At 46.2% G+C, this 10,468-nt stretch overlaps 1 protein-coding gene across 1 annotated transcript; it reads left to right on the top strand.

The window, feature by feature from the left end:
• Positions 1-953: 953 nt before the first annotated feature.
• Fbxo40 (F-box protein 40) lies at positions 954-7,631 on the top strand (the record flags this gene model as incomplete). Its single annotated transcript, XM_036176148.1, is given in 2 exon segments — positions 954-2,867; positions 5,111-7,631. Coding segments are annotated over 2 exon segments (2,127 nt in total), but the record flags the coding sequence as incomplete, so codon positions are not given.
• Positions 7,632-10,468: the final 2,837 nt, after the last annotated feature.

Below are 10,468 nucleotides of genomic sequence, written 5' to 3'. Positions count from 1 at the left end.
GCAGTTCAGCAGAGACACTTTTGGCTGAGGACTCAGAGGCTTTCAGTCTGAGGAAACAGGATCAGCTGAGGAGTTGTCGAGGTGAGGTTGCCTGTGGCTTGTTTTCTCTTATCTTTCCATTTTCACCCCAATATCTGGCTCATTTTTTTTTTAATTTAATAAGACCATTTAGCTTTTTGTGTTAGTCTAAAGAAGAGATTATCTCATAAAATGTAATAAGCATGATGAGAAATATCAGTACATTGGAATCCAGTCTTGTGTCTGAAAAGCAATATTCAAAATTGTATTGGCTAGTCTTATGTCAACTTGACACAATCTAGAGTTGTCTGAAGGGGAACTTCAGTTGAGAAAATGCCACCATAAGATCCAGCTGTAGGCATTTTCTTAACTAATGATTGATGGGGGTGGGCCCAGCACATTGTGGGTTCTATAAGGAAGCAGGCTGAGCAAGCCATGAGGAGCAAGCCAGTAAGCAGCACCCCTCCATGGTCTCTGCATCAGCTCTTGTTTCCAGGTTCCTACCCTGCTTGAGTTCCTGTCCTGGCTTCCATTAGTGATGGATTATGATGTAGAAGTGTAAGCTAAATAAACCCTTTCCTCTCCAACTTGCTTTTAGTCATGATGTTTCATCGCAGCAGCAACAGTAACCCTAAGTCAATAGTATTATCAATAGAAATCACCCATAATACATAGTTTGATAATAACAGCTGTCAAATGTAGTGAGTCACAGCCCAGTCTTTGGGATCTGTTTTAAACATACCACTTACACAGCATCAATTACTACAAAGACCGTTCTGGACTGCTGTGTTCCCAATTATCTCTGCATTCAGAGGTTGCTACAGAAGTTGTAAGGAGACAGGAAGTAAGTGCATTAAAACCCACTTCAGGAGTGTATTTTATCCCCCTTGCTTGCACTCACCTGTCTTTTCTGCCTTTGTCCCTACTGTGTCCAGGGCCGGGCGCACAGGCCTCCATCTGGGCAACACAGACATTGTGAGGGGTGTATCAACCGCCACTGCCATGTTCCAGTGGAATTCAGCGTCTCCTGCCCGGTGATAAACTGCCACCTGCTCTGTGGCTCTACCTTCCACATGTGCAAAGAGGCAGAGCATGCGCTCCTCTGCCCTCTAGAGCAGGTTCCCTGACTCAGCTCTGAGTATGGCTGCCCGCTCTCCATGGCCTGCCACAAGCTGGCTAAGCATCTGCAGGTGTACCCCGCCAGCGTGGTCTGCTGCTCCATGGAATGGAACCGCTGGCCCAATGTGGACTCCGAAACCGCACTTCATGAGAACATCATGAAAGAGCCCCCCAGCGAGGAGTGTTTGGACACAGCCCTGGCCCTCCAGGACCAGAACATACTCTTCAGGTCCTTGAAAGTGGTAGAACTTTTCCCAGAAACCAGAGATGCCACCAAGGAGCCAGCCATGAATGGTGACACCAGTTGGGAAGAGACTGGAGGCGCGGTGGGGGGAGCGGATGCCAGGCCAGGACCACACTGTTGTCTGCCAGCAACCAACGGGCCAATGATGGAACCCAGTCAGGAGGAATGAAATGCCCTGGCAAAAACCAAAGAAGGAATGGACCTGGCCAAATTTGGCGAGTGGGAGAGTATGTTCAGCAAGGAGCACGCGGCCTCGGTTTTAACGGGTTCCTCGGGGGAGAGAGAAGACAAGAGTGTGACTGGGAAAGAGCAGTGTTCCGGTGATGGTAGCACTTGTGATGCAGAGGGCTCGCCCCCTCCCCGAGGGAGAGAACCACAGGAAAGCCTGAAGCCCCAGGATCTCCCCGTTGCCATGGAGATGACAGGTTTTGCCCCCTGGCAGGATGGTGTTCTGGAAAGACTGAAAACAGCCATAGATGCCAAAGACTACAACATGTATCTGGTGCACAACGGACGTATGCTCATCCACTTCGGGCAGATGCCTGCTTGCACGCCCAAGGAAAGAGACTTTGTCTAAGGCAACCTCGAGGCTCAAGAAGTGAAAACGGTTTACACCTTCAAAATTCCTGTGAGCTACTGCGGGAAGCGAGCTCGCCTGGGAGATGCCATGTTGAGGTGCAGACCAAGTGAGCACAAGGCCGTAGACACTTCTGATTTGGGCGTCTCTGTGGAGGACCTGCCCAAATCGGATCTCATCAAGACCACCCTCCAGTGTGCTTTGGAAAGAGAACTCAAAGGCCATGTCATCTCTGAATCCAGGAGCATCGATGGGCTCTTTATGGACCTTGCCACCCAAACGTACAATTTTGAGCCAGAGCAGTTTTCCTCAGAGACAGTGTTGGCTGACGTCCTAGGCACTGCCCAACCTGGAGGCCTGCACGTGGAGCTCCACAGTGAGTGCGTGACTCGGAGGCACAAAAAAAGCAGCTCAGCCTTCACTTTCACCTGCAACAAATTCTTCCGGAGAGATGAATTTCCCCTGCACTTCAAGAATGTCCACACAGACATTCAGTCGTGTCTCAATGGCTGGTTCCAGCATCGATGCCCTCTCGCTTACTTGGGATGTACATTTGTCCAAAACCACTTCCGGCCCCCTAGACAAAAAGCAAAAGTCATCTATAGCCAGGAGCTGAAGACCTTTGCCATCAAGCCAGAGGTTGCTCCGGAGCTGAGTGAGGGATGGAAGAGCGACCAGCTCTCAGGCCATGGTAGCAAAAGCCTGAATTCTCTAAGCAGCTTGCCGCTGGAGGTTTTGCAATACATTGCTGGGTTTCTGGACAGAATCAGCCTGGCCCAGCTCTCCCAGGTGTGCGTACTGATGAGGAACATCTGTGCCACTTTGTTGCAAGAGAGAGGGATGGTCCTCTTGCAGTGGAAGAAGAGGAGATATTCTCATGGAGGCACCTCCTGGAAAGTCCACAGTCAGGGAAGTCAACACTTGTTTGTTTGTTTTTTTTTTCACTCATTCATTCATTCATTCATTCATTCATGTGTTCATTCATTCAATAAATATTTTTAAAAGCTCTCTTGGGGACAAGTGCTGTACCAGGCATTGGGATAGTTGCTGAACGTAAGACTCACTTGAGCAGCTCAGTCCAGCAGGAAAGAGACTATAAACGTATGTTTGGCAGTATAGTGCTGATGCCAATGCCTGCTTAGACCTCTTGAGTATCTTTCACTTGCTCACTCATTCTGTGCTGGCTCTCTCTAATCTCCATCCAGAGACTTATCTCTGCAGCTTGCCTCAGCTAGCTCCTCTGCCCATCCTCCAGCTTCTAGTTAGGATGAACCAGAGTGACTGTTTCAGGAGGAGGAGGCAGGAGGGGGGCGTGCTGAAGGATCCGCTCCCCTCACCTTCAAGACACCATGAAGTGGCTGTGACCCTCCACTGAAGGTGGCTATACCAGGTGACTTGATCCACATAGCTACTTGTTCTGGGTGGAGTGAACAGTTTTCCTCTTTCCATGAGGCTACTAACTCTGGATATTGCCCTCAGAGTTGCAAACCGCACCCCCCCCCAAATCCCACCCAATTTGAGTGTACCACTTGCTCCCTGCTTGGACTCTGACTGGTTGGTATAATAGATGAACAAATTCCTCTCAGTCTCATGCCAACAGGCTTTTAAAAATAGGTTGTATTTGGAAGTTGTGTTTGGAGTGCTTATTTCCCATGGCTGAATTGCTTGTTTAATATCAAACGCTACAATATATGAATCAAAGCATCCTTTTCTTCTGTAGAGCCTTGTTCCTTTTCTCAAGTGAGTCCATCTTCACTGAATTACACCTTCTCCAGAAGTTAAACTCCTAATTCATCATATTCAAAGTGTCTGTGATATCTTTTCTCATAGCAAATGTGTTGATAATATGAACCCTGAATAGACCATGTCTCCTCACGCCACCATAAAATGTGGATGTTCTCAAACTGGTATGGAGGAATTAGAGTTGTTTGCATCCATTTTTATTATGTCCAAAGTATCCTGTATATTTTCCCTTAATTTTCTTTAAATAGTCTTCATGGAAAAATAATTGTATTTTTATTTATCTATGCCCACATTCACATGTTAAAGACCAGTTGCCACCAACCCACGTTAGTGATAAACGTTCATCTAAGACCAGCACATATCTTTCTCTATAAAACCAGATGTCAATAATGTAATTTACATACAAAAAAAACTCATTATTTTTTGGTTCAATTTTGTCCCAAATTCAAATATATCTGGCCGCTTTTGGATATCATGTGGGACAGACTAATTTCCTGCAAAAAGGGAGAGATAACTTATGCAAGGCTAAAAGATATACATATTAAAGGCTTTTTAAGAAAAAATGATAACAGTTCTAAGATTTCAGGAACACTTTTCTCGCCCAGGGACAATGATCAAACATGACGGTAGAACAGTCAGTCTGAAAGGGCGTCTGTCAGTCTAACCCTCGGCACTTTAAAGCTGGTGGCTCTGTGGCCCTATCCCAGGTGGAAAATCAATGAGCACCATACTCATAGAAATCCTCTTTTGGGGTCTTTATTTCTAAGAAGACCCTTCTTTGTTAGGCTATTTTTTCATTTTAAGTTTTAGAAAAAACATAAAGGGGCATTAATGATAAAAGAAACATATTAATTTATATAATTAAAAAACAAAACAAAGGCAACAGCTTCAGGTAAGGTTTACTCTAGCAGCTCAAAAATGGCTTTTGTTCCTATCCTCAAGTCTGTAATATTGGCTGCATTCTGAGGTAGATCTTCCTCAGTGTCCCTGGGAGCTGCTGGGGGTTCCTCGGACCCCAGCTTTCCGCTAGTCCAAGTACAGAGGAAGAAGAGAATCTGCTTTTGATGTTAAAAGTTCCAGAGCACCCCACTTTGAGTGCTAATCATCACCATTCGAACTGTGTCTAGACATAATTTTTGCTGCTCATAGGTTGCTGGGGAAGGTGTGTATCGAGTGTTGACTGGCATCAAGCATGGCGAACTAACTATCAGGCTGGCTGGAAGGTGATTAATTAGCCAGGTGCTAGGCATTAGATGCAGGGAAATGAAATAATGAATGTCCAGGCAGCCACTGAGCACTGTGGAAGCTGACCACAGAGGAACAGGGCCAGCCATCTCAGACCCATTCAGCCTGGAAGCCCCTCAGTGCTCACTGGCCATGTTCACCTCTGAGCTTCTCTTTCTTGGCAGACCTGGCAGTTCAGCAGCCTCTTCTCCAAAATCAAGAGCTGGGAGTTTAACGAAGTCACCTCCATGTCCGAACACCTGAAAGCCTGTCCTTTCAACATCGTGGAGCACAAGACTGACCCGATTCGTTTGACCAGCATGTGTCAGCCCCAAGAGCAGGCCCGGGAGAGCTTGGTGTCCATGTTTAGGGCCCGGTCACAGGGTAGACACACCTAAAGATTTGCACAGCACTGCTCCTGGCTTCTCAGGGTTAGTGAAATTAGAACAGAACTGTTTGAGGACACTGTTCATGGTCTGCTTCACTGGGTCTGAGAATGTGTGAAGTTCTTCAGGCCTCAGCAACTACCCACAACACTAGATTTCTGAGCTATGGCTTGTAAGATAGTGCCACATTTTTGCTTTATCTTAGTTCTTTCCTCTTTTCATTTCCTAAAATAGATCTGTCTGGGAGAAAATAAGTAGCGTAAGGCCATTTGAAAAAATGAACCCAAATCCTTGGTTGACTAGAGAACCAGGAAAATCTGTAACCAGCCTAGACTAGTGATTCTACACTGAGCTATCTTATTTACAAACCACCTTCAGGTTTTTGGAGCAGGCACTACAGGAGGGAGAAGAGTCTGAGGTGTAGTGACCTCCCTAGGTATCTCATCTGGAAGGTTCTAGAGCTTGGTCTTCCCCGACCATTAAGGGCTCTTTTAGCCCCCCTACTGCATGAAAGCCCAGATGCTTCCAACACAACCCAACAGAATGGACCATACTGGGCGAGCAGAGCAGTTTCAAGGACACTACAGGCCAAAGCCAAACAGTCCGTTGTGTAGAGTCTTGACAACACACACACACAAAAAATAAGTCCTTAAAATGAAGGAAAGGTCAAAGATCTCTGGGAACAAAGTAGGTTGAGAGCCACTGCCCTAAAAGTTGTTGCATCAGCAACACCAAGTTAGGATGTGCTTCCCTTTTAGTGTGACAAATCAGATCTCACAGAGCTATTCAGCAGCCATAATCCAATGCAACTCTTTACCTGTTTACAAAGTAACTTTTAAACATGTGATGATGCTAAATTGAGAACCAGATGGAGCTGATCTACCCAATATGGTTTTTGCGTCCTTGGGCCACCCATGTAAAAATATATCCTCCCTCCCTGGCTTTGTTGGGGATACCTGAAACCAGGATAACAATTTATCTTAGGTTAAGTTACTCTTCCCTTATTGGGCACCATTTTCCAGCAATCCTAGAAGTTCTCATGCTAATGAAAAACAAGGAAAGGGAGGCAGGCATCACAGGGAACCAGCCAGCCAAGAATTCAAATAATGAAGGAGTCTTGCCAATCTGTGAGCTTGTTGTCTGGGTATCCGGTCTCTCTGACCATGGTTCACAGCTGGTGCAGATGAAGAAGCTGATGCCTCTGCAAGGGGTCAGGAAGGCAGCAGAGCAATCCCAGACTGAAAGCGTGCTCACTTTTCACCATCTTCCTCTCATACTATTGTTAACACAAAGCTATGATTCCTCATCTTTATAGTTTGGTTTGTATTTCACCATGCTTTTTTTGTGAGTCATCATTTTCTAAAACTGTATCTAGAGTGTTCTCTAAGGCTTTGTTCAGTGAAGAGGAGTAACTGAAGATAGCTAAGCAATGAAGTAGGTCAAAAGAAAGTGAGTTCTTCAGGCATCGGTTCTGATTTCTTCCCCCAGTGGAATGGAGTTCTCAAAGCCCTCTCAGGGTTTCTTATTAGAGAAGTAGAGAACTACAGACCATGGAAGCAAACACAGGCCTCTAATTACATGAGCCAGTAGCTGCAGAGAGACAGGGAGGCCACAGGGCTCTGCCTCCATAAGCTGCACTGCTGGGAGCAACCTGGCCAAGGAGAGCAGTCTGCTGCCCTCCTGATTGGGGTGTGGATACTTCCAGTCATACTTTCCTCCATCAATTCCTATCTCAGAGCAGCGCTGAGATGATTGGCATCTTCATTTTATAGGGGAATCCATTGTTTATGTTAAAGGAAACCAAGATTTCCCCAAGTGGTATTCCCTGGTCCCTGGAGATATGCTCACTTTGTGGGAGGGCAGCCCCAGCAAAAGGGACCTTCTCTGAGGCACTGGGTTTAGTGAATGATTGGATGAAGGAAACTGTAAAGAGCAGCATGTGACAGAAGCAAGGCATTGCCATGTGGCTTCGGTTTAAGCAGCAGGTGAGGAGGATGAGGAGGGACTTATTGCAAGCATAGAACCTAGACAGGAAGACACCCATGAGTGGAGCCCTTTGATGAATATCATCCCCAGGAAAGGCAACCTAGAGGTGGAAAGCAGCTGAATGTCGAGCGGGGAGGCTATAGAACTGAAGCGCACGTGGACTTCAGCAACTTAGGGACTTGAGAAGAAAGCCTGCCTTACCAGGAAGGGTCAAATGGGAAGCAAGGTAGGTTTAAAGCAACAACACTGTATAAGTCTAACATGTGAGTGATGCCAAATCAAACTGAAATGGAGAACACAGTTTTACGTATAGGTGGTGACTTATCTGTGTATCAGCAACCCCAGTGTATGTCTAATGGGAAATAAAAGTTGCTTTGCACTCTGAAAGGTGGTGTGGAAATTTAACTATGTAAATATGTGTTGCATTTGTTTATGCTGCAGAATATTCAGCTGTGTAGAGGCGTATTACATTAATTTATGCTGCATTTGTTCAATTATGAAAAGATGTGTTGCTGTTTCACCTTGCCTGCCTAAAGCACCTGATTGGTCTAATAAAAAGCTGAACAGCCAATAGGTAGGCAGAAAAGGATAGGCGGGGCTGGCAGGCAAGTGAATAAATAGGAGGAATCTAGGCTTGAGGAAAAAAAGACCACAGAGAAAGAAAGGAACATGCCTGGGGCCAGAAGCCAGGCAGCCACCATCCAGACAGACACAGAGACAGCAGTAAAGTAAGACATACAAAAATAAAGGTAAAACACCCGGAGGCAAAACAGAGAAAAAGAAACAGGTTAATTTAAATTTAAAAAGTCAGAAACGATCATAAGCTAAGGCCAAGAATTCATAAGTAATAAGTCTCCATGTCATGATCTGGGAGCTGGTTTGTGGCCCAAAAGAAAAAGCCTGCTACAGAAAGGCTGAAAAGGTAAGTCTTGTGAGGTACGTCCAGGGACAGACTTGTGATTCACTGCCAAGCATAAAGGTCATCACTAAAATCCAACAGTGTTTGTCTTGAAAAAATGCCAAAGGAAAGTATGGAGTGTGTAGAGTTCTAGAAAGGTGGGGCTCCCTCTATGAGGCCCTGGGGCTACTGTGGCCTCAGCCATTACTTGTAGCTCCTCCATGCCAATGCCTTCTCCATTTTTGGCAGCTGAAATCAATGTCAATACTGTTAACAGCTTCGCTTTCTGCATCTTATCAGCCAAAGATGCCCTCTTTCAATCCCTGTACTCCAGGATCTCTATTTTTCTAAAAAAAAAAAAAAAATCCCATTCTAAAAAAAATGGGCATCTCTATTTGTGCTGGGGCTGGTTTCAGCCATTGGCCTCCCTCATCCCAGTACTGAGTCACTTTTTGCTCATTGTGGCTGCCTGGGTGTCCTCATCTCTCTTCGCACCTGTTCTAGCTCTGGACCGCACAGAGGCTTCACGAACTTTCTCCTTATGCCCTTTTCCTGGACATGGGCTACAATGGTCTTTGTATCAGGGGGTCCGCGCCTTCCTGGGGTCCCCGTCACTCTTCATTTCAGCTCAAGTGACTTTGTTCTCCTTTGACATCTGTCTTTTCTGTTTGGCAACCTTCCCTTCCTGCTTCCAACCCTCTAATCTGTGCTGCTTCCTCAAGAATCCACCATGGGCCAGGGGCTAGGAGAGATGGCTCAGTTAGCCAGGTGCTTGCTTACCAAGCATGAGAACCTGAGTTTGATCTCCAGAACCCATTCAGATGCCACATGGGGGTGCCTTTTGCTGATAATCTTAATGCTGAGGAGGCAGAGACAAAAGGATCATCCCTGGGGCTCCTTGGCCGGTAGAATCTAGCTTAATTGGTGAGCTCCAAATCAAAGAGAAATCCTTCTCAAAAAGAGGTGGATTATATTCCTGAGGATTAACAGTTAACGTGGCCCTCTGGCCAACACACACAAATGTGTATACCTGAATCCACAAGTGCACCTGTACATATTCAAACACACACACACACACACACACACACACACACACACACACACACACACAAATCACCATGTGCTGAAAAAGTCTGGTGGTTTTCCCAGACAGGAAGCTAACTTCATACAACTGTTCAAACTGATAGAGGTTAAACTACCTTAATCTGGATGTCACCTGACCCTGTTATTTCACATTGCTGCCACTGGGTGTGCTGGTTGATTTTTTTTTTTTTTTTTTTTGTCAACTTGACACAAACCAAGAACTATTTGGGAAGTAATCTTAATTAAGAACATGCCTCCAAGATATTGTTTGGAGGTTCTAGCAGGGGAACACAGCTATTTGTATACCCTTGAGGGAAAGCCGGTCCTCTGCTATTCGGGGAAACGTCCACTGAGCATGCAGCTTTGGGAGGGATGCACATGGAGCGGTGAGGGAGGAAGGGGACACCTGCCTAGCCAGCCAGATCAGCTGAATCAATGCTGGTGATCAATGGGATGACAGATGTCTCAGCCAGATGCCTTTAATCCCAGCACTCAGGAGGCAGAGGCAGGCGGATCTTTGCGAGTTTGAGGCTAGCCTGGTCTACAGAGCAAGATCCAGGAAAGGCACAAAGCTACACAGAGAAACCCTGTCTCAAACACCTCCATAAGATTCCTCCACAGACAAGTCTGTAGGACTTATTTTCTTAATTAGTGGTTGATGTGAGCAGGGCCCCACCCACTGTGGGTGGTACCATCTCTGGGCAGGTGGTTCTGGGTGTATAAGAAAGCAGGCTGAGCAAGACATAGGGAGCAAGCTAGTAAGCAGCATCCCTTCCTGGCTTCTCCTTTAGTTCTTGCTTCTCCTCTAACTAGGTTCTTGCTCTGAGTTTCTGCCCTGACTTCCCTCAGTGATGGAGTGTGACTTAAGAATTATAGACTGAAAGAAACCCTTTCCTCTCCAAGTTGCTTTTGGTCATGGATTTTATCACAGCAGTAGAAACCTTAACTAAGACATCAGGCTTGTCTGTCTTGGACAGGGGCTCAGGTACAACCAAATAGAAAGGCCTACCTCCTGACCCCTAAGGCACAGGGCCTGGGCAGTGCTAAGAGCACTGCATCCTAACCACCAGGCTAGAGGGAGTCTTCTGGGTGCATCTGGCAGAGGGGTGGAAAGTCAGGGCCAGAGAGGCCCACACTAAAAGCACCACTTAACCCTAGTACAAAGCTAAGTCACAGTCTCGCTTTATTTT

Source organism: Onychomys torridus, unplaced genomic scaffold (assembly GCF_903995425.1).
Source record: "Onychomys torridus unplaced genomic scaffold, mOncTor1.1, whole genome shotgun sequence".
NCBI lineage: Eukaryota > Metazoa > Chordata > Mammalia > Rodentia > Cricetidae > Onychomys > Onychomys torridus.
Note: the sequence above shows the minus strand (reverse complement) of the source record. Positions and strands in the feature narration are given on the sequence as shown.